This window comes from Zosterops lateralis (genome assembly GCF_965231275.1).
Source record: "Zosterops lateralis genome assembly, chromosome: 22".
Lineage (NCBI taxonomy): Eukaryota > Metazoa > Chordata > Aves > Passeriformes > Zosteropidae > Zosterops > Zosterops lateralis.
In genome coordinates this window covers 2,760,705-2,788,228 of record NC_139782.1, presented here as the reverse complement: position 1 = coordinate 2,788,228, position 27,524 = coordinate 2,760,705, and the positions used below count along the sequence as shown (strand labels likewise).

Genomic DNA, 27,524 nt, shown 5'->3' with positions numbered 1-27,524 from the left:
CCAGCCTTGGCAATTTCCCAGCAGCAAGGTCAAGCATGAACCCTCCCCTACCTGCAATCCCTAACTTCTCATTAAAGGAAACACATTCCTCCTTCCTGTGGATACTGCATTCTTTGTATGTGTCAGGCTGTGACCTGGAGCCTTCCTGGTACTGAATAACAGCAGAGGTTTCACCAGAAATTCTTGCCTCATCACAGAAATGAGAGCTGGAGATGACAGGAGGTTCTTGCTGCAATGTGCTGTCAGTGCTGCCCTCCCCAGCAGTGTTGTAGCTGGGTGCAGAGTGAGCACACCCAGATGAGGGGCTGAGGGGGTTTTCCTCCTGCCCCATTGCTCCTCTCTTGGCTCAGTGGGGTCCTGGGAGGTGCAGAACAACCCTTTGGTGCTGCAGCACAGGACAGAGAGACAAAACCTCCACCAGAAGTTCATTGTGTGATGTGGGGAAGTGCAGTGTTGCAGGAGCAGGCAGGTTAACCCATCCTCATTGAGTCAGTGCAGGGCAATCTTCATACACTGCAAGAAGCACAGCATGAAACAGAGGAGTAAAAATCTTCCACAAATAATGGCTAAAGCTCTTGCTCAAGCCAGTCCTCTTGCAGACCTGTGTGGGTTCCTGCACTGCCTTTTCCAGACTGCCAGCTCTCCTGGATGTGATAAATTGGCTTCAAGAGTCCCAATTTCAGCAGCAGGAGCAGACAATCCTGTGCACATTAGGGACTGGTCCTGTGGCCTCACCCCCACTGCATCCCTTACACAACACAGATCCTGTCAGTGGCACTCTGGCTGCCAGCATGTGTACATGAGCAGGGATGTGGTGATGAGTGAGGGACTCAAACATGCGAATGTCAAAATCTTTTTATTTACAACGGTCTCCAAAAATCAAGGAACACTGAAAATAGTGAGGGCAGGAGACAACTTACAAAAGTGACACGCATACATCAGGAATTGTGCTACATCACTCTGAGAACTGACACTCTAAGGTCCAGACACAACGTGGTGGAATGGCAGTGCCCTCCCTCCCACTATCCATGGCGTGCTCAAGCCTCTTCTCCTCTTGTGTTTTAAACCATCCTGCCTCCCATTTGTTCTGCCTCCAAACCTTTCTGCTCATCTGTTTGTAGCTCTGCCTCTAGCCCTGGTCACTGCCCCCCACCTCCCTTCAGCAATGGTCCAAAGAAGGAACAGAAAGAAAAAGCCAAAACCCTCTGTCCTCAGGATGGGACAGGCATTGAAAGATGTCTAGCTCTGGGATTCTGGGTACTAACCCAGGGCAGAGTAGTTATCAGAACCCTTTGAAATCCCTGTAAACTATGGCTTACACACTATCTGGCGTGAGGAGTGATTTTGGAAAAAGTAACCAAGACGCTGAATTTGTCCTGCCTGGCTGCAAATCACCTGCACAGCTTCCCTGGTGGACAGTGTGGGAGGAAATGTATGTGTCATGGGGTTAAACAAAAAGCCTTTTATAACCTTCCAGAAGGGCAGGCTGCTCCACTACAGAAATTCAGTGCAGGACAGTGCTGAGGTTCCAGATGACTGGAAGCTGGGCAATGTGACACCCATTCACAAAAAGGGTGGGAAGGAGGATCCTGGTCATTACAGGCCTGTTAGCCTGACCTCAGCTCATGGAGCAGTTTATACTGAGTGCCATCACACAGCACTTACAGCATGGCCAGGGTATCAGACCCAGCCACCATGGGTTTAGGAGGGGTAGGTCATGTTTGACCATCCTGGCCTCCTTTTATGACCCACGTGGTGGATGTAGGACAGGCTGTGGATGTTAATTGGACTTCAGCAAGGCCTTTGACACTGTCTCCCACAGCACAATCCTGGAAAAGCCGTGTGCTTTTCTGGGACACAGAGAAATGTCTTTGCTGGGTTCAGAACTGGCTGCATGGCCAGGCCCAGAGAGTGGTGGTGAATGGTGCTGCATCCCGCTGGCAGCCAGGCACCAGTGGTGTCCCTCAGGTCAGTGGCCAAATCTGATGTCCCAGTTGCCCAAACCTCATGAGGCACCACAACATAAAGAAACAAACAGAGTGAGGAGTCATGGACCTTTTCCTTTCTCTGATGCTGATCTCTTCACAGCACATCATGTTCCTCCCTACTCCAAAGCTGATGTGGACAGGGCTGTTGTGAGCAGGGACTCTTTCTCCAAGTGTCCACAGCCATGGGGAGCCCTGGACTCCCCCAGCAGCTCCACTGAAGGTAAAGAGCAGCCACACCAGCTTTTTGCATGAATTTCAGAGCTTCAGCACCAAGCAGTGTCCTGCTACTGCCCTGTGCTGGAAGGGAGAGGACTTCTGGGCAGGAGAAGACCCACTGTGTTTTGTAGGAGACTGCATAGTTCCAGAATGACCCCCTCCTCAAACAGTGACCTAACTTTTCAGAGGTTAAGCCTCAAACCAAGATTTACTACAAATAAAGCAGTGAGCAGTTAACAGGCACGTTCCATTGCCATATGCTAGCTGAAAATTCCTGTATGCCTTTGAATTGCACCAAGATCGTTTTGAAATGGAAAATCAGAGCATTTTCTTCTGATGTGTTCTGTTTAGAAATATCAAAACTGAAAGCTTTGTGCAAAGCTGTTTAACTCCCTGGCTTCCTCTGCCTAAGGAAATTCTGAAAACTTCTTCAGCCACTTTCAGTCCAGACTCTGTGAGCACCTCAGCGATGAACACCTACCATGGAGAAGGCTGAACCTTGCTCAGCAAGACAACAGGGCCCACAAGATGGCCTGTGAAATGGAGTCATCAGAGAAAGAAGACAGGCAAAGTGGGAGGAATCTTTTAAGGAGAACATCTGCTCCTGGAACAGCACCAGATAGGTGAGGCCTTGCTTTTTAATGCCATGAGCATCTGCCTTGGACCAGCAATTCCCAGCAGGGCTGTCAGCTCCACCTCCACACTTGGTCAGATAAAGCCATCCCTTTTCTCACCTCTATATTTATGAGTATTCTGTAATCACAAGGATGACACTGCCTACATGGACATGGATGTACACATCTGCTACTCATTTGCTGTCTCCACAGCAATGGAGATCTGGGGAGATCAGGATGTTTTAAATGCTTTGCAGAAGGCTGGGCCCCACCTTAAAGCCTCTGTCACTCCACTGCGTGTGGAGAAAGCATCAGCCACCCTGAGCACAGAGCTGTTCATGGTGAAGCAGTGATGGGGCAAATGCCTAAGTCAAGATCTTAAGACAAGTGTCATGACTGTATTTAATCAGGGTCTCAGTTTACAGCATTCATTAGGTCTTTGCAGTGTAAAACATCACCCAGGACCCTCTACTGGCTCTTCTGTCATCCTGCTACACCTGGTGTAAGTTCCTCCTCCTCTCCTTGCCTCAGTTTCCTTCCCGGAGGGGCACAATCTCCTCAGCATGCCTTTGTGAATAATTTGCACTTACCCTGGTCTCCCCTCCTCCTTCTGAATCGTTCTGGCCACTGCATTCCCAGTATCACTTTGGGCAATGAAAGCCAAGGTGATGCCCTGCCCATGCCAGTGCCAGCCAGTCCTTCTGCACTGAGGGAGCTTGGGCTGGCTGAAGAGGGAAAATGAGAGCTTGTCCTTTTCCCTACCTGCTTCCGAAAACAGGATGGATCCTGTCAGGTGCTAAGAACACTTGTTATTTTTGTCTGCAGATCAGACACTGCCAGATCAGACCCAAGAGACATAAAAGCTTTCCCTCTACTTTAAAATTATTCTTTGCCTCCCCACAGTGTCTGAATGAATGTTCCCAGCATGGCATGTCCAGCATCACACTGGAGGTGGGGGGGTTTATGTAGCCTCTTTATAGTGAGCACAAACATAGGATACCAGGGGCTTACAAAAGCTTTCAACCTTGCAGGATTCAAAGCACATCTCTGCCTTTTCTTAAAGGCCTTTAAAGGTTTCTTCATACTTATAGAAGGAGGAAGTTCCTCTAAGGGTGCCCTCAGTACATTATTCTCTTATTTGCTGACCTGGAAATATCCATCAGCTTTAATCACCCAAAAGAGGTTTGAAGTTTGCTAAGTTCAAGTCAGGCCACCAGCCAGGGCATCCTTGGCCACAGCACCAGGGACACCCTGCTGTCCCCTGCAGCACCTGCACAGCCACACAGCTCTCATGGGGCTGGATATCATAAGCACTCTTGCCCTCTCCAGTCACTGCCACTTAGGAGTGCTCAGGGCACCACCAGGAGTTAAATCTGGAGCACAGACACAGGGAACAGCATGGCTTACACAGCAAGGATGGGGCAGAACTGGGCACAGCAGCCATCAAAGTAGCAATGCTTAAGGACAGTCAAAAAGCCTTTCCAGAACCATTTATTTGTGGGCACAGGGTTCATTATGAAGGAGCTGGTGCAGATTAGAGGTAGGTGCCAAGAAACATTTAACATTTTGCAGAAAGGGGTAACTCAGCTGAGCCATGGGATAGCAAGGAGAAACCAGGCATCATGTTCTGCTCTACTCATGACCCTCACTGCCTGCAGCAGGATTGCTCTGGAGTCCACCTGGAAACAACAGGAACTCCTCTCTCCAGCTTGGGGACACCTCGGGGAACCTACTTTAGGAACAAGTATTTGATCCAGTTTCACAGGGATGACACAATGTGAAGGTGTAAGACTGGCAGGGATAGGAGCAGGGATGCACTGAGCCAAGCAGAAGCAGCTCAGTCTCTCAGCAGTGCAGGCCTCACAAATTGGCTGGCAATGGGGTTGGACTTCCTGGAATTTTCATCTTGAAAAGAGGCACAGATCCAGACAGAGAACACAAAGCCACCAGGACATGGAATCTGCAAAAAAATTGAGTCAGGCTGCTTCCTGGCCACATTATTGGCACCCTTGTAAATACTGGTTAATGCATCTCCCAGTGGGCCTGACCCTCCCCTTCTGCCAAGGATCAGATGTGCTGTATATTAATGCACACTTAGCTATTTCAATTTTAAAAATACGATAGAACCAGTGATGCTTAAAATGTACTTGTTAATGGCACCAGTTTGTGACTTCATTTTGCTTTAATATAAACCATCTGCTCAGAGCAGACAGCAGCTGCAGCTCTGCTGCCCTGGGGTCTCCACACAGGAGGGAGTCTCTGAACTGCCACAGAGGATGCTGTGCACACCAGCAGTTATGGGCTGTACCCGGCCCCAGGGGTTACCTTGTGCTCAGGCTAAGAGCTGACTGCTGTGACCAAAGAGCTCTGCAGGCACCTCAAGACTCTCTTTTCCCTCCAGCAGGAAGAGCAGAGGCAGTGACTGGTGAGGTGTCCAGGGGGGACTGGGCATTGAAACTGCCTTGACCTCACTACTGAGATGAGGGAGAGGAGGGCAGCCTGCTGAGGGCACCATCTGCTTCCTGATGGCTGTTCACAGACACAGGAGACCCCAGTACAAAATGCACTGTGCCTCCAGAAATGCCTTGTGTCCCTACACCCTCCCTGAATCATGACAGCAGGTCCACTCCAGGTGGTGCCACACAGCAAACAGCTCTGGTTTGGATCCCAGAGTGACACCCATGAGAGCTCCTGTGCAGCAAGGTCACTGCAGGTCTGGCTTGGGCACAGGGATCCAGACAACCCTGTCCTCCAGGCCTGTCCAATAGCTCACTGCTGTTCTTGAAGGCTCAAGTAACGAGGCACAGGCTTGGTGTGGGAGTAGGACATCACCTCCAGAGTCACGGTTGCAATGCTGACCCTGGGCAAGAGAAGGGGAAGAACAGAGGGAAGGGTTTTTGAAAGGACCTTCCCAAATTCTCCCGTTTTAGCTTTGTGGGTCCAGAAAGCTCTGCTTGTTAAAAATAAATTAAAAGAACAAGAGAAGAAAAAAAAAAAAAAGCAGAAAGAAAACTGAGAGAAGGAAACCTCCTCCTCTCCTATTCACGGGCTGAGGTATTCCCTGGGCAGCCCTCACTGTCCATCATCCATCCATCACTACCCAAAATAAATACAAGTTTAGAGCAAAACCCATTAGAAAATAAAGTGCATCTGGAGTTGAAAAAACTTCATGAAAAAAGGGACTTTTTTTTTTCCTCTTCTTTTTCTTTACAAAAAATATTCTTTAAAAAGAAAAGAAAAAAAGAAAGGGAGCCAAGAGGACAGAGAACAGTGGCTCTTGGCCCGGGGTCTTCTACAGGGCTGTGCCATTGGAGAGGGGGATCTTAAATCCACTTTTCAGCAGGGCAAGGCAGAGGCAGAGCCCCAGCAGGCCAGCCAGGAGCACCCCCAGCACAGCCTTGAGGCAGGAAGTCCTGCTGCGGGTGAAGGTGCCGGGGCCCATGGTGCTCAGCAGGGCTGTGCTCACAGTTAAGGTGTACACGATGGACACCCCCGTGTTGAGGGCCACGATCTTCCCAAACTTGGCGAAGGGGGCGATGATGCAGAAGAACAGGGGGATGGTGGCGATGACGGTGGTGACGGCGCTGGAGACGATGGCCACCCCCACGTGCCTCACTGCCTCCATCGTCCTCCACTGTCTGCAGGCTGTGGGGTCCTGCTGGGAGGGACAGCAGGGTTAGTGTAAGTCACACACATGGGGATAAGTGGCCTTGGTTTTTCAGCTTTCTCATGCTTTTCATGTTTTTACTGGAGCTTTCTCATGCTCATAACAAAAACAAAGGCTGATATTTTTTAAATGTGCATTCCTTTCCAAGGGAAAGGACAAACTGATGGACTTTTAAGTTGACCACTGGGGTCAGAGAGGTGTTACACTCGTCCCCCAATCCCTGAACAAATTCCAAACCCTATTTAAACCCCAAATCATAATAAACTTTCTCTTTCTCTTCTCACTTCTCAACTAGAGAAGTGAATGTGGTTCTCTCATGTCCTCTAGCAACAGGGCTATATTGATATTTCAGGCTTTGAGAACATGACTTAGCTGATAGAATCCCAGTCCAGGATGAATAGACTGCCTGAGTGCAGCTCAGACAATTCTGAGCACACTGAGCAAAGAACTATAGGGTTAAAACCCAGCAGAGGCAAAGGCTGCTGGATTTTGTGCCTCCTTTCCACCACATTACACTGATTGCTGGGCCTACACCACACAGGCACTGCATGCAGACACCCCACCTGGCACCAGACATCCCAGGTTTTTGTGGTCTCCATCTTCCCAATGAGACAAAAGATGTTAACAAGCCAGAGGTGAGCTGGCAGTCCAGCAAAGCAATTTTCAGAGGTTACAGAATTAGTGTAGAGCTGTTACAGCACAGACTCTCTTCACTTGGACATGAAAATGGTTTGCTTTGGACACAGCTGTGCCAGGAAACCCTCATCTGAGTTTACTGCACTCAGGTGCACAAGCTCAGAGTCTGGAGCTGTCAGCTGGACAAGCAGCAAATCCCAAATACCCCAGGGGTACTCTGAGGGTGCCAGGACACATCCCCCCTTGCCTATCATCACAGCTGAGTGGCACAGAGGGCACAAGAGGAAAGAATGCAAGGCTGTAGGAAGACCAGAGCTCACCTCAGCCTGGTGGAGTGGCAGGTTCTCCCCTGCCAGCAGGTAGCCCTCCACCAAGTGCACGCAGTAATCAACAGAGGAGCCCACCAGGATGGAGAGGGAAATGGCTTCCACAGCTCCCATCTCCCAGCCAGACCAGTACATGATGGTCACCACAAGGCAGACGACCCCTGTGTGAGGAAGGTGTTGTTAGGCAAATGTAAAGGACTCTGAGATTGCTGCACAAGCCTGGGGAGTTTGAGATCATACCCCACAGCTCTGTGCACCACCCAGCCTGAATCTGGTACCCCACTCCCCCCGCCACAGAAACAAACACTTCCCTCACCTTCCCTTAGCACAGGCAGCATTTCCTAAGGTGACCAGACGTGCTGGCCTAGTGGAACACCCAGTTAAACATCAGGCAAAGTGACTGACTGATGCCAATCTAGACTAACTCTTGCTACATGAATCCAAGCCCAGACAAGTGTCCGTGTGTGCACACAAGCACCACAGGGAATTGAGCCTGTTGTTTTGCTTGCTAGAGTTACACAGAGGCTGAGCACACTTCTCTGAAGGCAAAGAGTACTGTTAGTTTGTGAGTTATATGTGGGAGACTAAGTGGTTTCAAATTGATGGATTGGATTTTTTAAACTGAGAAGTTTAGCAACACAGTTAGACCACAATATTATCAAATCACCAGCCAAGGAGAGGAAACTATTTACAATTTTGCTTCAAATACTAAAAAACTGCTAAAATACTCCACTTTTAACATCTCCCACTGCTTGGAAACTGTAGCCATGGTGCGGGTTCTTGGAAAGTAGTACAATTGTTATTCAGAGCTTGTGGGACTTAATCACATTATTACACATAACAGGTAGGGATGGCATTTGTGTAGCTAAAACCCTTACTTAAACAAATGGAATGGATTGTGTAGATAAAACACACTGGGAATTAGACACACAGATCTACTTTCCCACTGTAGTTCCTGTGCATTTGCTGAGAGTTTCTTCTGTGCACTTAGCCAGTCTGCTCTCCAAGACTGGCTCCCAGAGAGCCAAAAGGGTTTACACAGAATATGAACAATTCATTCAAATCACCAGAGGACCAGCAGTGCCACAATCCACCCATTTCAGGAAAAGTGAAAGCCTGACACATTGGAACTGGTGTTTTTACCTAAGATGCTGAGCAGCACTGGCAGCAGGAGGAGGATGTGTGTGGTGAACACTGCCACAGCAGCCACACAGATGACCAGCGAGAGGACAAGACCATACAGGGCACTCTGCACTCCTGGAAGGAAACAGCCAGCTGATATGAATCCTGGAAGGTGACAGCTCGATGAGAAAGGCACCATGTTCCTGCTGGCAACAAGGCAGGCAGGGACTCACACTGGGGAAGACAGGAAGGGGAGGATGAAAGTGGAAAGCAGGTGATCGGTTTCTTGAATCTCTCATCAGCAGGGCTGAGTCCCTTCCCTTACCTATTTCCTTGGGCTTTGCCTAATTTTGACAATACACATTGCTGAGGGCAGGAACAGGCTTTAGGAGTTTGCACAGCAATGGCAACAGACTGCAGATACAACCCATGCCCACCATATGGGATGGAGTGTGCAGTGAATACGTATCAGAGGGCACGGGCTCCCCACGGAGAGAAACACGGCAGTCACTTGCCTATAATCTCCATGAAAATCTGCTTCCAGTGCTCACAGGTCTGGAAACCATGGCGGAGAGCAGAGCCCTCTGGGAAGAGTTGGAGCTGCTGCTGCAGGAATGTCTCCCATTTCAGATAGTCAGCATATGTCTGGAAGGACGATTTCCCCTTGTAGGTTGTCTGTAACAGGATAAACACATCACTCATGTCCTGTTCTTTGGGCAGGGCAAGGAAAAGGGCAGAACCAACCTAGCTTGACTAGCAGCACCAGGCAGAACTGGCAGTGCCATTTGGGCAAATCTGCCACCAGCTTTTTGCCTGAGCTAATTGTGGTGTGAGCAGCCACTTCTACCAACTTGTGAGTGCAGGAATCTGCCTGCAACAAATGCTAATAAGCACTAAATTATGGCTGCAAACAGAAGTGGCCAGTGCAGAAAGAGCAGAGATAAACTCCCAGAAGTACCAAGATGAAACTGATGACAATGTAAGCAGGTAATGGCCTGTGCTCACCGATTCAAATGCCATGGAAATCCACTGCACCTTCCCATCCTTCACCCCCACTGCCCCGTGAGAGAGCTGCCCAGGCAGCAGGTTTGGCTCTGGGATATTCTTGCATTCAGGGTGCAACATCTGCAGAAAGGAGGAGATGCTGTAACCTGGAGAGAAAGAAAGAGCAAGAGATGGAAGGCAGAGCAGGGAAAGGAAGCACATTGGAGCAAGGGGATGAAAAAAACCCAACCAACAACCCAAAATGAGATTCCCAAGAGAGTTGCAGGACCCATCTGTCTGCAGCTGCTTCCCCTTGTCACTCTGGTTTGCCAAAGCCCTTGAGGTCTTGGCATCACAGCTCTCAGCTGCTGTAGCTACAAAGGACACTCCCTGTCATCAACATGGAACAAGACAGTGCCTCTGTTTGTCCCCTGCTGTCAGAAAGCAGCACAAAGAGCAAGTGCTGAGGGCTGCCTGCCTGGCCTGGCAGGGATTTGCTCCAGGCACGAAACTGACTTTTAGCCTGAAGCCAATATACACTTCCTAGGCTCAGCTCCACAACCTTGTGACCTCTGAAGTTGGGAGAGATGGTCACTGGTCAGGTATGCAAAGCCACAGAGACAGTGAAATAACCTCACTGTAACGAGATCAGGTATGAGTTCATTGCTATTCAGGAGCTACTAAGAAGATATTTACTGAATCAAAAGATTGTATCTCAAGCAATACCCATGACTGGAAAGAACAAATGCACAACATGTTCTAGAAGGGTCAAGCTGCCTGGGGAAGAAAAGGAGACAGCAAGAAGCAGTCACCCTTTCTGGTTTGCTGTTGAGGACCCCAGCTGAAGCAAGCACAGGTAGGGCTGCAGAGGAGTTAGTCTAACCTACCCGAGGGCAGGCACTGAGCCCCTCCGGGCTTCACCAGCTCAGAGTTGCTGGCAATGGCTTTGCAGAGGCGGCACAGGTTGCCAATCTCTTTGAAGAGGTCAAAGCTGTCATCGTAGATAACACTGCCCTTTCACAAGGAGACACAATGCAAGAGCACCACACGTGAGACATACACACAGCAACTGGCACTCCAGCTTCCTGCCTGCTCCACTGCCTGCATTTCCCCCTGCCCCTTCAGAGGAAACAGGCAAAGGCTGATGCTGCACAGAGCAGGAAGAACAAATCAGAGCAGGAAGAACAGCAGAAAGCTGAAGTGCATCAGCCAAGCTAAGCATAATTTTTCTAGGGAAATACTGTCATGTGTCAAGGTATCAGATCTCAGAGATAAGCTGTTTCTAGAACAGTCAGATTTAGTAACTTTTCCCTGAAGTAATCGATTTTTACTTTTTGTTAATACTTCATAACAAGACATATATTATAGAAAAATGTCAGTTCCCTCAGTCTTGAATTTGTAGTGAGATTTCATACTGCGCTCAAGATGGGTTTTTGTTTCTAAAATCCTCAAGAAAGCCAGGTTCAGACTCAAAATTACAAGGTTATATATTGCACTCAGAGGGATTTTATGAAAAGTCTGAAGTCTTTTTTTCAGCAAGGACTTCCTGATCTCCATCATTTTATCAGTTTGCTACAACAGAACCGCACTGGCTCATCACAACACTACAACCTCTGCTCAGACTGCTGGACCCCCCTGGGCTGTGGGTATGAACTAAACACCATCCAGAGAGCCTGTCCCATCCTTGCCAGCCCCGAGCATGCCAGAGCAGCCTGCAGAGCAGGTGTACCATGTCTCCAAGGACATGGTTGTCCAGGTGCCGGGTGCGGTTGACGCCCCTGATCCCGAACACCACGAACACCATGGCTCCCGTGTCCACCAGTGGCCGCACCGCCGGCTTCCCACAGCCTGTGTTCATGCAGGGGTTAAATCCAGATGTGGCTGACAGCTTTGCTTTGGGGGCTGCTGTCAAACACAGAATAAAGGGTTGGTTAGGTTAGATGGCAAATGGTTAGATGGTCTGATTGTCTGGATCTTGGCATGTTTGAACAGGGATTCATCAGCTCACCTTTCTCGCTGGGAACGTACAGGATGCCTTTGGTGGGGCCATCGGGGCTAGAGCTGAGCAGACAGCCTGGAGGTGCCACACACACTCGGCCATGGTAAGGGGGCTTGTGTGACTGGGCAAAATACAGTTTCCTGTGCAGCAAAGAAAGTTTGTTATGGGGGAACAGAGGTAGGAAAGATGAAGCGTCTGAAGTGTTACATGGAAACAGACATTGTCAGGGACAGAAGCAAAGGGAAAGGTGAACATCTGCAGACATGTAACCCTAGGTATTGCATATTCTGTGCTGCCTATTCAGCCCAAGAGTTCAGGTGGGTAAGGGCAAGAACCAGATCAGCAACATCTTTCTGCCACCCAAAAAAGCCCCCAGTCACAGTCTCTCAAGCCTTCTGCATGTTAATGATGCTATGGGCCTGCAAAGTGACTGCAGAGATGGGGCATATATGCAGCAAGGCAAATTCTAGAGCCATGGATGTCTCTGATTGAGGGCAGGGTTGGCCATTAGGCATCTGCCACCAGCCTCTCAGCTGTGCTGTTTCTGTTGCCTTGCCCTGAAGGGGGGTTGGAAGGTTACCGTGTTCGCTGCTGCTCCTTGGAGGCCACGTAGAAACTGAAATCGAACTTCCAGCCCTTCTTGGTGTCACAGGACAAGGTGGTCATCATCCACTTCCTGGGGCTCATCTGCTTAAGCAGCCCTACTGTGGACACACAAGCTGTCAGCTTCCTGGTGAAGTTACCGAAAGGCACTCTATACACCTAAGCAATGGATTAATGAAAACAGACACTTAACTCCACAGGGTTGCAGCCTGTTGCACAATTAGCATCACACTCTCCCCTCCTCCCTGAGCACTGGCACAGCCACACAGAATGAGCACTCCCCAGCCAGCCCCCAGCCTGCCCCTTCCCAGTGATGGCCAGTGTGTGATGGGCCCCGTAACACCCCCATTCCCAGTGGCCCAGGCTGAATGGTGGCTGCTCTGCCCAGGGTGAGGGACATCTGCCCTAGTGACACTCACAGTTTTGCTCCCATCACTGACAGTCACCTCACAACAGCAACAGGTGAAGTGTTATTGCACCCCAAGGTATCATCTTGGATGATGCCAAGCACAATGCCTTCTATGATAACTACCCTACTGTGCTGCCCTGAAAATCTCACCCAAAGCTACATAGGACCCCATGGAGAGACAGGAGGAGGCTCTTGTGCTCACCTGCTGAGTGCTGCCCTCTTGCTAGAGGGGTCCAAGATCCTGGACTGACTTACCTGGAATGAAGGCACCTCCCCGTCCCCCGGTGACACCATCTGCCAGGGCGCAGGGACACTGGCATTGAGTGAGAATCTGTAGATGGCTGGTCTTCCCTTGCTCCTGGACTTGGAGATATACACAGTCCCCTGGAGCTCTGAAGAAAACAGAGGGCATGAGGTTTGGTGGTGCCTCTCAATCAGCAAATCCTTCAGACAGGCAGAGCAAAGGAGGGTTCTCATGGTCTGCTTTCTGCTCTGGGACACCAGGCACAGCCTCTGCCCTGTGGCAGCACAGCACACCTTTCAAAGGCTATCACAAATACATCCTGAGCTGCACTAATTCCTGATGGCTTGTTGATTCATGTCATCTTGGGACCTGGCCCAATAACTGTTTTGTCCTCAAAATCCCTTGCAAACTGAATTTACTGTCCTTGTGACCTGCCAACAAGGTTGTGAACAGGACTGGGATGTGAAAGCTTGGAGCTCCTGGCCCTTAACTCAGATCAGAGGGATATGACAATAGATGATATTGCCACCTGGGCTATAGGACCATGTCCTAGAGAGCTGTAGGTATTCAGGGAAAGGGGGATTCTAAAGATGCCCCACACATCCAGGACCAACCCAGGGCTCAGTGGGGCAGGTTCTGAATAGAATTACTCCCCAACTCCCCATTCAGAGAGCATGTGTTTTAGTTTGTACCCCAGAGGATCCTTGGGCCCTGGCCACAAATGTGGCCAGAGTCATCATGCCCCACTCACCTTGCTGCCCTGTATCACTCATGCTGCCTCTGCTTCCCCACGGTGACCCTGAGCCCCTCTTCTTTTTTTCCAAGGAAGTTCGGATGTTGTTCTGCAAACTGTGGGGCTTTTCCTGAAACAAACCTGTCCCACAAGGTTAGTCAGGGAGGAAAGAGTGAATGGCATGAGAAAAGATGTACCAGGCCCGTGCATACCACAGACTCTGCTGCTGAATACCAAACCCTGAGCAGGCAACACAATGCCACAGCACCACAGACCCTCAGTGCCACACACCCTCAGCTGGGCACTGACATGAGACCAGCACTTATGAGTGAAAATAGTCAGTTTTCATGGTCTGTGAAGGGACTTCTCCAGAAAAAATACTCAGACAGCTCATAGCTAAAGCAGGAAATACTTTTCTAAATACTCCACTCAGGCAACTCAACCATCCCATTCCCAATGTGTGCCTCCTTTCCACGGGGTCCATCCAATATCCAATGAGACATTTGAACGTTGTATGTGTGTTTGCCTCACATTTCAGCTCCTCCAGTCAAGGGCTTAGGCCAGGCTGGGCTGCACCCACCATGGTTTGGGGGCCAGTGTTCTCACCTGAGCAGGTAATGCAGGAGATGCCCTCAGCACTGAGGTTGTATTTCAGGTCCAGCAGCACCTGGATGTTTGTGTCTGGCCGGAACAAGACCGGAGCACGGCTGGCTGGATGGAGGCGGCTGGCAAAGAATATGGACAGGAGCAAAACAAGGAGAAAGAGCCCTGCAAGGAGAAACCTGGGTGAGTGTGGGACCCTACATGCACTTGACACTTCAGATATGCTCAGAGAACAGGCATGTGGTAGGAAGATGGTGTTTTCAGCTGGAGAAAGAACAGCCACTAAAGCACACCGGCAGCTGGGCTTTCTTGTAATAACCCCCATGCCTGGAAAAAACTCCAGCAGGATTTGCCACTTTAGATCTGAGCAAGAAAGAGATGGAAAAGTCCCTTTTAGGGACTGACTGTTCTGGAAGCACTCTTCCACTGTGTTAGAAGCCATTTACCATGTCCCTTTTTCCACCTCTTGTCAGTAACAATCAAGGCTTGGAGACTGATTGAAATGTCAAACCCTCTAAAATTCATGTAGATGCAACTCGCCTCCTTCCTTACCCACAATCACCCATCTGCTCTTCACTGCAGACCACAGCACCCAGTGCTCCAGCAGCTCTTGCAGGTGAGTTATCAAGTGACCCCGGCTGCTCTTCTCTGCAGAGAGCTGCAGATTTTCTGGCATCACAGACACCAAGGGGACATCCCCCATTTCCAGGGAAACTAGAATAGAGAGAAATCAAAAGCAGTCTCAGTGTCATGGGTGTCTCTCAGAGCTCTCTGCTCTCCTTTATCAAATCTTCTACAAGGTGCTGTACAACTCAAACAAGTTAAGGAGATGGAGTAAGACCCTGGCAAAAGCAGTGACTACAGGATGTTTTAAGAAGCATCTTTGTCAAGTCACTGCCATGCAACAGCTACACATGTAAATCCACAGCTCAGCCCAAATCTATGTTTCAGGCTATTCCTTGCTCTACCAAAACCCAGAAACACTGTCCAAAAGGTCACAGGGACACTGCTTGTTTTTGGGGCCAAGCAGAATTTGTCCCTGTCCCATTTAAATACAACTTACTGCTGATTACACACAGCTGACCTCTTCCTGACTGCAGCCTGGCTCCTCCCTGATTCTCTAACCTCCAGAACGGGGATGCCAAGAGAACTGCCCCCTTCTCTATGCGTGAGAATTGAGCACTTGCTGTAGTGGGATGAAGCATGTCTGGCACACTGTACAGCCAACCTACAAACCACGCTTGGGCAGAGACTGGAACAAGCTGCTTTGCTTCTTCACAGTTCCCTGATGCCCAGGAGCCCTGAGGAAAACATTCTGCTGTTTGCAGGGAAGAGAGGGATTATTTCCATACATCACCACTGCATGTGGCTCTGGCATACTAAGGAGAACTCTCGCAGCACAGAGCCAGAGCTTCTCTGCCTGCCTGTCAAAGGCATCTCAGAGCCTTCTCTGCAGCAAGGGCTCTGCACATGCCATAGAACTGATTTAGTTATCTCCAGTTCCAGTTTGCTTCTAGGCCTGAAAGATACTAACTGCCCTGACCACTGCTGGTGGGAGTTTTAAAAGGAAAAGATTCCAGCGAGTTTTAAAAGCCAAGTACAAGAGAGCATGACCCTGTAAGCACCATTATTCTTGGGATCAGGGCTGGAAGGATTATCTCTAACAACAACAGATAGAGAATTCCTGGGCTTTTTTTCTAGATTGCTTATATGATATCAGGCAAGTCACTGCCCTCCTCACACCATGATAAAGGAGCTGCTCCAGGGGGCTGATGCTGGAGAGCAACAGTGTTCTTTCTCCTGCTTCCCAAATGCAGTGCTCCAAATGGCAGGGAAGAAGAGAAAACTTTACTTCATGGTGAACTGTCCTGGTGTTATGGATTAGATGTTTCATGGCTACATCCATGCCACAATCCGTGATTCCAGACAGAAAGCAGACCACAGTGGACCCATGAGAATTAGCAAAGTAGTTACAAATTATTAACATGCATTGACACCCACTGAAGATCTCAAAGCAAACTTACAAAGAATATTGAGTTTTGACTCCTACAACCTCCCATGATGGCATCATCTCCAGCTTAAAATTCAGGGAACTGAGGCAAGGACCAGTGTCAGGGGTAGGGAAAATGCAGGATGAAGAAGGCAGGATGAAGAAGGTGATCCCCCTAAAGGCAGCACACAGCAGACACATACCAGGCTCCTCCTCCACGCTCAGCAGGGGGATGTCATCGTCAAGGTAGGGAAGGGTCTCTCGACCTGCTCTGGTTGTGTCTGAGGCAATGAAGAGATCTTCAGCCAGGTGCAAGGCATTCTTTTTGGTGCACTTCTGATTGCAGCTGGATTCAAACAGGAAAGGAGACAAAGGCAAGAGTTTTAAGCCACATACCCAGTGAAGAGTTACCAGTGGGCTCCTTCAGAGGCAAGGAGCACAGCAACAACCTGCTGCAATTACTTGGAAAGACAACAGGCACTGCCATTGCTAAGTGCTGAGAGGGCAAGGGCTGGGCTGGATGCACAGAGCAGGGCTGAGCCTGGACACTGGGTGCTGAGTGATGGCAGTTTCAGCAGTTTATTTCCCTGCTAATGAATAAAATCAGGCCAGGTCATCTGCAGTGCTAAAGAGCAGGGGGAGAGGAAATGTGCTGACTTTCAAATAAATCTCCAGGTCCTGCTTGTGCTTACAGGCAGAAGCAATGGTGATCTGTCTGCCTTGCAGGGCTTTTGTCTCCACTGATTGAAGGTTTAGCTGTGCATTAAGTGCTCCACAACAAATGGTCCAATATTCCATGAGATTCAACCAAGAGGATTGACTGAAAGAGAATGAGACTGGGACTTCACCCTTCCATTTTGCTCCAATCTGGAATGGCAGAATTTAAATCTCCTTTCTGTCAGAGCCAAAGCCAAGGTGCCTGAGGGGAATGAGGATAAACTGAGATGATAGGGAAGGAATTTGCAAACCTCCTTGACTGCAAATTCCACGGCTTCCCACCCACAAGCTCCAAGGCTCACCTGGCTTGGCAGGAGCTCTCCAATGGGGACACATAAAGGGTCCATATTCCAAGAGCAGCTGGCATGGTGAAGAGCACAGCTACCCAGCAGCAGGACACAATCAGTGACATGAAGAGTCCAAAGTCATGCACAGCTGGGATCTACATGAAGAGAGAGAACAGAGGGTTGGGATCAACTGGGGCAGGATTGCTGCAGAGACAGCAGAGATGTCTGGAGGAACCTGAGAACAGCACCTGCTGACCTCAGTCATGATTATCAGCAAACCTAGTAGGTAAAGCACTGAGACAGAGCCTGTTTTATCACTTAACAGAAGTGTTTCCTTGGATAATCCACCACCTTAGAGGGCTGTAAGAGACAGCCCTGTAACAAGCACCTCTGTCAGCCCATTGCTGAAGGAGAAGACAGATGGTGTTGGCAGGTTCCTGAAATGGAAACCCCAAACCCCAAAGGTGCAGGGTACCTGAGAGAAGATGTTGGCAGCATATGCTGCAGCTGTGGTCAGGGAGGTGAAGAAGGTGGCCTTCCCTGCTGTCTGCACAGTGTGGATCATGCGCAGGCGCAGGTCCTTGAGGTGGGTGGCTTGGCGGTAGGTGTTGACAAAAACAAAGACATCATCAACTCCTGGAAAAAGACAGCAGAGATATTGATACTCTGCCCACAGAAGTGATACCTGCTAAAAATCTGATTTTCTCCCTTGACATTTGACCTGCAAATATTAAACTTACAGGTAATGGAAAAGGGCCTGAAAATTCAATCTGCATTTGCCACCATCACCTTCTTCTCTCCTGCAGAGAGAAGGCAGGGCAAGGCAGCACAGGTAAAGCACAGGCTTTGAGGAAAGATAAGCTTACCAATCCCCACGATGACAAAGGCAGCCACACCATTGAGTATACCCAGATACTGGATCCCAAATACGACATGGTACAGGAACAGAGCCACCAGGCAGCTTAGCCCAATGCTGGCAATGCCAAAGAATGACAGAAACACTACAGCAGAAAAGAAACATGGAAAAAATAGCATCTCTGGTCACCCCCAGGAGAACAGACACCTCCCACCTGCCCTGTTGGGATACTGGTTCCCATGAGTGTGTTGGTGACAGAGAACAGCTCAGGGCTGCAGGAGTACTGCTTGCACTCTTTACCATGAGGCTCATGCAAAAAATTACATCAGATTTATGCCTGTGTAAGCAAGATGGGCATTTGCATCTTATTCCTGATCTCTTGTGAGCCTTTCCCTCACCCTGCCCATAAATCTCAGCTCTGGAGAATCAGACTGGTTGCCCTTCTACATGCTGCTGTGCCACACTGGTGCCAGGGCATCACAGTCTCTCCCTGGGCTTGCACTGACACAGAGAGACATGGCATATTTAGATTTGTGTTAGAACAGGGTAGCTGTGATCCCAGCCTACCTGAGCAGGAAGTGAGGATGTAGACCAAGACAGCTATGCAGCTACTGCTGATGAAGGCCAGCAACATGTCATTGTTGAAAGTCCTCCTCACTTCATAGTCAAACAAATCTGTCCCTCCATACAGCACCTGGACTTTGCTAGGGTGGGAAGATATGAAAGAAGAGTTGAGCACAAAAGGAGCAGACCCAGGTGGTTTAAAGTACAGTATCTCCTCCAGAGCTGAAGGAGGTCACTGCTCTAATAACCTGGCAGTTCTCTGAGAAAACAGCAGTGAGAGCAGGTTCAACAAAGTTGCTGCTGGAGGTGAAATTCACACAGGGAAGGAGAAAAATAAAGAGCAGATCTAATATTTTTAAAATTCCTCCACTGCATGGTGGGTCTTAGGTACTAACAGACAGTTCCTGGAGCCTTCAAAGCCAATTCATCTGGAATCCTAATCACTGCTTATTATATTAGCACAGCGGATGCAGGCAGAGTGAGACCTTAATCAGAAACCATATGATTTACCAGCTTCTGCCTCTGGAAGCAGGCTCAGAGCAGAAGTAATCCAACATAATTCAACCAGGACTACAATAATGCTGCACCATAGGAGGCTATTAGGGATCTGAGCTTTGGAACTGAGCCTTGGCCTCAGTTCCCTTTTGGCTTCTCAGATTCACAAGCTGCTTTCCCAGCCCATTGCTGAGAATGTTCCATGGCTGCCTGCATTCTAACCTGCTTTTGAAGACCAGCATCCCATTGCTCTGGAAAGTTCTGAGACTCAGGGCAGTAGAAAGCTGGAGTCTAAGAAGGTACAGAGACTGGGACACACCGTCTTCTGTCAGCTGCCTGAGTACTGGGATGCTCTTTTAGCCCTTTTAGCTCTATTTTATCATCTCTCTCTCACAAGCACTGAGCAAAGCTCTGTTCAACCAAGTCATACAGACCTGGTGGTGAAAAAAGCCTGCACTTCCTGAAACTTATCCTGCCCTGAAACTCCCCTCCCCACCTCTCTGAACAAAAAGAAGCAGAATTGGATCCCCAGGTTGAGCAGCCTTGAGTAAAGACCATTTCATCCCCTGCATCAGACCAGTGGTGGCCAAATTCAGAGCAGGAAGGCAGTTCTGTTTGAGCCAGTGGAACTGGATTTTTAAGATGGAAGCAAAAAGATCCAGTGCCAGACAAGGACTCAGTGGAAAAGCAGGCAGTAGATTCAAACTTTGTCCCCTTTTCACTGTCTCTATTGGTGCCTCTGGCATGTTGCTGCAGTAGGAAGTGGCAGTAAAGGGGAGCATATGAGTCGTTTTCTGCCATATGATCCCCACCATCACTTACAACTCTATGCCTGAGCCCAGCTTCAATGAAGATGCTTTTTCTCCTTCATCTGGAATATTATGCCATGGCCACTGTTCGAGTCTGACCAGCAATCCAAGGTAGCAGGGCAAGCCTTTTGTGCCTGGTGCCTTCCCAGTGAATCCAAATGGAACACAGCTATCGGAGTGGAACAGGCACTTCTGCCCTGGTGTGAACCTTCAGGCAGAGCTTTTGCCCTGAAAGATCTATTCCATCCTCTGCCCTTCCCTGCCCTTTTGCACTCTCACCTGCCCTGCCTGCCCACAGCCTCACCTGGTGGACTGCTTGGCCAGCATGGCCACGTAGGTGATGACAAAGTTCTGGAACTTGCGGCGCTGCTCCTCCCAGCGATCCTCCACCGAGTAGTAGTTGGGCAGCGGGGCCCCGAAGAGGATCTCACTCCGCAGCAGGGAGCTCTTCCTGTTCTCAGCAGACAAGCCCTCATCCACATACCAGTAGAATTCGGGGTGGGTCATGGCCAGCTCCAGGGACCCTGCGGGAGAAAGCAGAGCCACTTTTGTTAGGTGTTGCTTAATTGTCTTGGCGAGGCAACGGGTCTAGTCTGCCACAGGGAAACTGGGAATCATCCTGCCCTTCATCAGAGCAATGCTGACTGCTGCTGCCTTCCAGAGAGCAAGGAGGGCCAGGGAAACCTGGCTTGCAAAGGCTCACATCCTATTTCTGTTCTGTGACTGCTTGTGTTGCTACTCACATGCATTTCTCCATCATGGACACATCTTCCACCTGACTGACCTGAACCACAGCATCCCCAGCCAACAACATTCCAATCAATACTCCCACTGCTGGATGCTCTTCCTTCTCTTACACAGGGACCATTACACTTGGAAGCACACAAATGAAACAATGCCCATGGAAGAGTAGTCCTGGCTCTGCAGTGACCTGGTACCTTTGCCATCTGATGGTGTGAGGGATGCAGAGATGGAGGCACTCAGCTAGTTCTTACTAAGAGACACTGTCTATTCCCAAAACCAGCTCCCTAGAGTTTGTACCAGAAAGAGCAGAAAGTATGCTCTTTCCTGTTTTGGTAACAGAACTGTTACTGGAGCAGATGGACTTAATTCTTTTGCTCCCCCTGCATGGGTCCTGCACAGCTACCTTCTGCAGCCTGGCTTGGAGACAGATGGAGGGTACATCCCACAGCCACATCACACCCACAGACTCCTCATGAGTCACCTCTTTGTCACGACCCAAAGCCTCTGTTCTACTAGAGATGCACAGTACAGGGTACAGAGCTGGGAGGAGGAGGCAGGGCCTTTCTCCTCCTCTCCTTATAGAAGCCTTTCTAGTTGGTGACTCACAAGCTGCTGGAGCAGCCCACAGACCTCTTTAATCTGCTCTGTAGTGCAGGGAAGCTCATCCCTATTCTCTTTTCAAGCCCTGGCATTGCTCTAGTTAACCACAGCCATCTACAGGGGGACAAGGGTCAGTAGAAAACATCTGTACCATTCAGGACACCCCCTCAATTGCCTGTGGGGGTCTGTGTGACCTGTGACTGGAGGTGCAGGGTTGAGAAGGGGCCCTGGTGCAGAAAAGCCAATTCCTCATGGCACAGCCCAACACCATCTTCCCCGCCATACAAGGCAGTCACTCAGCTGCACACCACTGACCATCCGAACTTGATGAGAGGCATTCCTTGAGCACGCCAGCCCTTGCCCACGGCCCTCAGCTCACCTTGGATGTCAGCAAGATCTTGTCCCATGCCATCATAGTAAATCTTCCCTCCTCTCTCGGTGGGGAAGAAGTAGGTCATGAGGGAGCTGGGAGGGGAGCAGTAGGAGTAAGAACCCAGGGGCAGGTCCTTCAAGACCTCATGGGGCTTCCAGCAGAACTCCCTGAAGCGAGGGTGGTCCATGATCTTGCGCTCTACCTCGTGGATGGTGACCAGGCGCTCAGTGGTGAAGATGTTGTTCTCAGAGTCCCCCCGAGCCAGAAAGATGAGCTCAATGCGCCAGTGAGCGTGTGCCTGTGTGTTGGCACTGATGTAAGAGCTGGAGTAGTCCCAGCGTGGGGCTCCTCTCCCGATCCGGGAGCTCTGGTTTGCTGTGCTCAGGGGGGCCTGGGGCTGCAGGGAGCTCATCCTGACCCCGCTGGGGCTGCGCTTCACCCGCGCGCTGACCCCGAGATGGGAAGCGTTGAGGTGGAGCTGCTGGAGCTGCTCGAAGATGAGCCTCTGCAGGGTTTCTGAGGTAAAGTCAGCCAGGTCCCGGCGGTTCCTGCCCCAGGACCCAAACTGGGATTTGAGGGCCAAGGCCAGGGCATCGAAGCGCTGCGAGGACTCGTGGTTGCGGATCTCAAAGGCGTTGTAGGAGATGTCGATATCCAGGGCAGGGTAGTGGAGGAACATGACAACAGCGAGCACAGCAGGGATGGCACAGCCCAGGAAAAGTATGAAGCCAGCACAGTACGGGTTGGTAAACACCCAGCCAACAATATTCCAGAAGCCAGACACAGGCAGTGTGACACACAGGGGCCTGACTCTGCAGGGGCTTTTCCCACACAGCAGAGCACTCTCTCTCCTCTTCCGGGAGCTGAAGGCTACCTCTTCATCCTCCTCCTCCAGCCAGGCATCCTGTAACAATGGGTCATCCTCTGTGTCCATGTCCAGCACCTGCACAGATAGAGAAGAGCAGTCAGAAGGGCCCAGCAGTGGTGTCACAGGCAGATGCACACTTGCACACATCAACCCCTCCAAGACCTCACTGTGTCCCTGCTATAGCTCCTGACAGGATATCCACTGACAGCATGGGAAGGGAAAGGGCTGAACCATCTGCCTTCCTTCCACTCCTGCAGGATATTGTTAGTGGAGTGCCTTTTTCCCATTCCTACAGAACAATTAGGAAGTAAAAGCAGTTACTGCTTTCATGGAATGATGAAGAAAACAAACCCTCTCTGAGCAACCCAGACCTGGCCAGGAAAGAAAGGGCTAATCCCTGGGGGGTGCTCTCCTTAGCAGGGGTTTCCCAGGTTCCCAGACTTGCCCTCAGTGTCTCACAGTGGCCTCCCAAGGCAGGGATCCACAGGTGGTGGTCCCTCAGAGCAAAGCCCTGACCCTGTAAGTGTCACTCCCTTTTCTGGCTCCAGGCAGCAAAGGCAGCCCCTGTCACTGAATGGATGAACCAACCAACAGGTTCAGTTTGTTACCTGACCCTGGGAGATGAAAGCAATTTACACACAGGCCAGAAAAAATTTACGAGCTCTTTTCTCACCAGTGTTTCTATTTTAACAGGCCTTATATCAGCAGAAAGATAAATTGCTCATACTTCTTAACTCTTTGTCCTCAGAAGGCCAAGGAGCTGCATGAACTTGGACCAAGAGGAAAAGCAGTGGGACCAAAATGCTCCCTGAGAGAGGAGCAAGGCAGCAAGGATCACAGCAACCTCTCTGGCTCTGGCCAGTCTGAGCAATGCCAGTGGCTTTGCTCACAGAGAGCTCACAGGATCCACAGCAGCTCCCATGGGATTCAGTCTGGTCTGCACAGCATCTGTGCACGTCTGGGCAGAGTGTTCCCCTCATCACAGAACCTGCAAAGATCAGGGAACCTCTGAGCTACAGCCCCCTGCTCTGGCCCACACCAAGGAAAGCAGGAATGTTCATCAGTGCCTTTGATCTGCAGCTGATCTTGTCTCAAAGCACCCCACCCTTCCTGTCAGTGTGAGAGCAGGGGCTCTCCCAGCCTCTCACACTGGTTAGGCTCCTACAGTGGCTCACCCACCCCAAGCTGGACTGTGGAGACTGTGCAGGACAGGTGAGCCTCCTGCTCTGCCATCTCAGCACAAAAACAGACAGGTACCACTGCTGCAGATGGCCACAGCCCCTCTCCTGCCAGATCTTCAACCCCCAGCAGGCTGAGAAATAGGGTGAAGTGAGGACAGCTCACAAAACTCTTCTGTGTTGTTGCCCCCCTTCACATAAAGGACTGAGACAGCAAGAGGAAAACACAGTGGGGAGGGTGTGGGTGTGGGTGTGTGTGTTTAATCCTCTGGAAAGGTTAGGAGTACTCTAGCTCATTTTAGACTCTTATAGAGATTTCTGTAATATTCTGAATGCATAATCCTAAACAACCAATGAGTGCCTGAAAGTTTCCCTGAATACACATGGATCACTGTGTGAGCCCTTGGCACTGGGGCAAAGCCAAGAGTATAAGAATGATGCTGCCCAGGACAGGCACTGGACTGCAGGGACTGCTCAGCTTCATGGGAACACAGACCCACCTACTCTTGTGTTGTTGCTCACAGCGCCTTATTTGTGTCATGACAGGGAGGAGGCTTTCCCAAGCCTCTGAATCTGCAAATTAATCCTCTCCTGGAGGATTCTTAGCACAGTCCTGCCTTCTCTCTCACAGTCTGTACTCCCAAACACAGCCATATTCCCATCCAAGATGACAAGATATGTGTCCAAAGCCTGCTGGCATGCCAGGCCCCCAAACACAGCACCTTGTCAGCCCCAGCTCACAGGTGACCCCACACTGCTCACCTTTGCCAGGCGTCCTCAGCACACCCTTGGCTGCTGTGTGATCCCCCTCCATCACTGAGCTGGCAGGGACTGTTACCCTTCAGCCTCTAAGGGACAGCCAAGCTACAACTCCAGTTCATATTAGTGCAGATTGATGCTGCAGGAACCCACGTGTAAACCTCACTCATCCCACTTGGGCAGGTTGCTGTGTACCTGCAGTTACCTCCATTCCACTCCTGACTTTTCTCTCACTGGCCTGGGCTCTCCTTCAACAGAATGGAGTTACTGTGAGATCTGAACGTGTATATGTGTTCTCTCTTTAGAAAGAGAGGTGAAGAGGCATAATAATTTTCCATTTTATTGAATTACTGAGGAGAAGGAGGGAAAAGATTCTTATCCTGAGACAGAAGAGCCTGGATGTGACAAGAAAGGGAAATGAAGGAGAGCGACATAATAATAAGGCAGCAGAAAAGGGATCATACCATCGTCTTTCTTAACCAAGAGCTAAATCCTCAGCTCGAGGATGGGATCAGATTTCAGGCATCTCCTCCTGACTTTTCCATCAATTGTCACGGTGACTGCAAAGCCCAGTTTGTAACACACAGGCACTATAATGTCTGTGACCAATACCCACTACACTCCAGCTGCAGACTGGCACAAATTTCGGCACTGGTGTGAACTTCAGCACAGAAATTTCTGGAGAAGCCCCTATATACCCTCACATGAGAACTGAGTCAGGGAAGTACCAAGATTTGGTCTGGGACAGAGGCAAGGGCAGGGTGGTGGCACCTGGGCTGTCCCCAGCAGTGCCAGCCTCCCTCTGCACAAGGGATGTGTCTGCACCCCCAGCTCTGAACCCTCTCCAGGAGAGCTGATTCAGCTCCAAAGCCACACATCCCACACTCAGCATTACCCTTGGGACTCACATGGCTTTGCCACCTTCCTCACATCCTCCTTGGGTCAGGATGAAAGCCTATCCAACCCAAAACATGGCAAATGGAATTGGCAGGGGAGATAAACCCTCAAATCATCCAGAAGGGGATTGAAATGCATTTTTTCTGCTTGAATTTTACTTGGGGGCTGGCTGTTTTCCCTCCATCACTCCTCATACTATCCAGAGACTCCCAGCAATGAATCATGGCCCAATTACTTTTTCAGCTCCAGGATATACAGAGAAGTTAATCCTACTGCCTTCATTAAAGCTCTGCCTCACTTCTGTGCGAGCTTAGCCTGAGCCAGGTTGAAAGAGGCAGAGGATTGGAGCGCTCCTTGGAGCCCTGGGTCTGTTTCTTTAGAGAAGAGGCACTGATTCACCTGCTTTGGGTAGGCATTTAGGTTTCTTGGGCTTCCCTCTGCTATTTCCAAAGCAAACAGGCTTCCTGCAGGAGGAATCCAGCTCATGCCCCAACAGCCCCACAGGGATTATCACTCATTTGCACCTCAGCCAGGAAAAACACCCATGCAACTCCCACAAGACAGTTTTAGGTGACATCTAGGATAGAAGAAAGTCATTGGCAAGTTGGAGAGAAGCAGAGACAGATGAGGAAACTAATTACACCCGACCTGACTAATTAATGCTGACTTTCACATTAAAAACTCCTCACTAACGTTCCATTTCAATTACCCGGTTGTTCCTTCCCACAGGAAAAAGGAAGCCTTGTGCAACAGCAAGCTAGAAAGAAAAAAGGAAAGATAGCTCAAGACTAAAAGGCAGGGAAAGACAATTTCTGTAATATAGGAGAGTCTCATTGACAAAATAATCAAATTTTACACCGGTTTCTCTCATGGGCAGAGCTTTCAGAGCAGAGCTAGCAGTTTGTATTCTTATTTGTATTCCTGAAAACTCCAGGAGTTCCTACCAAAGGCAGCTTTAGGCTCCTTTGACAGCTACATGAAGTTCCTGTAAGAGGGAGGGAAAGAGTCTTTGGGCTTTCAAATCATCCTAAGAGCACCCAGGTCCTGCTGACAGCCAAAGAGCTGCACACAGCTCTGGCCATGTAGAACAACTGGAGGGCATCATTAATGGACCACACTAAAGCTGAGCTCCACAGGACACAGCACCACAGTCTCAATCTACACTTGAATCACTCACACTAATCCAGAAGTCTAATTTTAAAGCACAACCAAGAAAGGCTTTCTCAGGTCTCTGTTCTCCCTTATCAACACAGCTATCACCGAGTGCATGGACTCCCTTTCCCAGTGCAGACTACCTTTCACCAATTGTTAAACCAAACAATGGGGAGAATTAGATATAACTTTCCCCCAATTGGAGAACTGACTTTTGCAAATCTTGCACTCCTGGCAAAGTAAAGCAGGCCCTGGACACCTGACCCTGAATCTCCTCCTCCTTCTCAAAACATTGACTTAATTCAGTCACAGACCAGAACCTGCACCTGAGGATACAACACAGACAGATCCTGTGTCAGTGGGATAAGAGCCCAGGGATGCACAAAAGCACTGGTTTGAACTGCTGGCTGAGTTGGCTCCACCTTTATTAGTTAAGCAGGTTCACTTTCCCAGTTGCAAGCACAACAAAACAACAAGGCTTTAATCTATTTTCTTTCTGTGTGCTTTGCACTTCCCTTTCCACTTGCTTTAAATCCTTCAGTAAGATGCAGAAAAAACAGACCCAGGCTGCTTTAAATCCTTTAGTAAGAGGCAGAAAAGCCAGACCCAGATTGCTTTAAATCCTTTAGTAAGATGCAGAAAAACACTGCCAGACCCCAGGCACTCTGCAGATCAGAATGATATCAGAATGCTCCAGCAGCACAGAACTCTTACAGGAACTTTTACACCCTGGCAGCTGAAAACAGAAGGGTCAATGATCTTAAGTGATTAGGTTCAATTATCTTTTCCAACCTAAATGTTTCTACCATCTCTCAACCAGCTTTCAGACTGGACAAAGGCTGCTCAGGGCACTCTCAGCCTACCATGTCAAGGAGGATTTTCTGCATCTGCCTGCTATTCCAGGCTCTGACACTGATTACATCTACTCATAATTGCATGCCAAAAACAGTGTGGAAAGATCAGCTGCAAAGTCAAGCACTCACCAGTCAGGAAATTCAGGGCCAACACAGCATCCTTAAATTTGTCCCTCTTTTGTAAATGCTCTGCAGTGTAGTTTTGTTTCCAAGCTCAGTGTCCAAGGCAAGGACTCT

At 49.7% G+C, this 27,524-nt stretch overlaps 1 protein-coding gene across 2 annotated transcripts; it reads right to left on the bottom strand.

Moving 5' to 3' along the window:
* Window positions 1-1,636: 1,636 nt before the first annotated feature.
* DISP3 (dispatched RND transporter family member 3) lies at window positions 1,637-27,524 on the bottom strand. Of its 2 annotated transcripts, none has more exons than XM_083876725.1 (21): window positions 27,417-27,524; window positions 21,586-22,522; window positions 20,167-20,386; window positions 18,562-18,698; window positions 18,005-18,139; window positions 17,614-17,774; window positions 17,154-17,293; window positions 16,338-16,480; window positions 14,697-14,858; window positions 14,148-14,309; window positions 13,560-13,682; window positions 12,820-12,956; window positions 12,133-12,314; window positions 11,562-11,692; window positions 11,283-11,458; window positions 10,441-10,567; window positions 9,575-9,720; window positions 9,085-9,244; window positions 8,591-8,704; window positions 7,442-7,608; window positions 1,637-6,473 (listed from the first exon to the last, which is right to left on the bottom strand). In XM_083876725.1, the coding sequence occupies exons 2-21, from the start codon at window positions 22,511-22,513 to the stop codon at window positions 6,111-6,113; spliced, it is 4,014 nt and encodes a 1,337-aa protein (XP_083732851.1). In that variant the 5' UTR covers window positions 22,514-22,522; window positions 27,417-27,524; the 3' UTR covers window positions 1,637-6,110. The 2 variants fall into 2 exon arrangements, with proteins under 2 accessions (XP_083732851.1, XP_083732852.1); XM_083876726.1 differs by having other exon boundaries at window positions 11,283-11,455.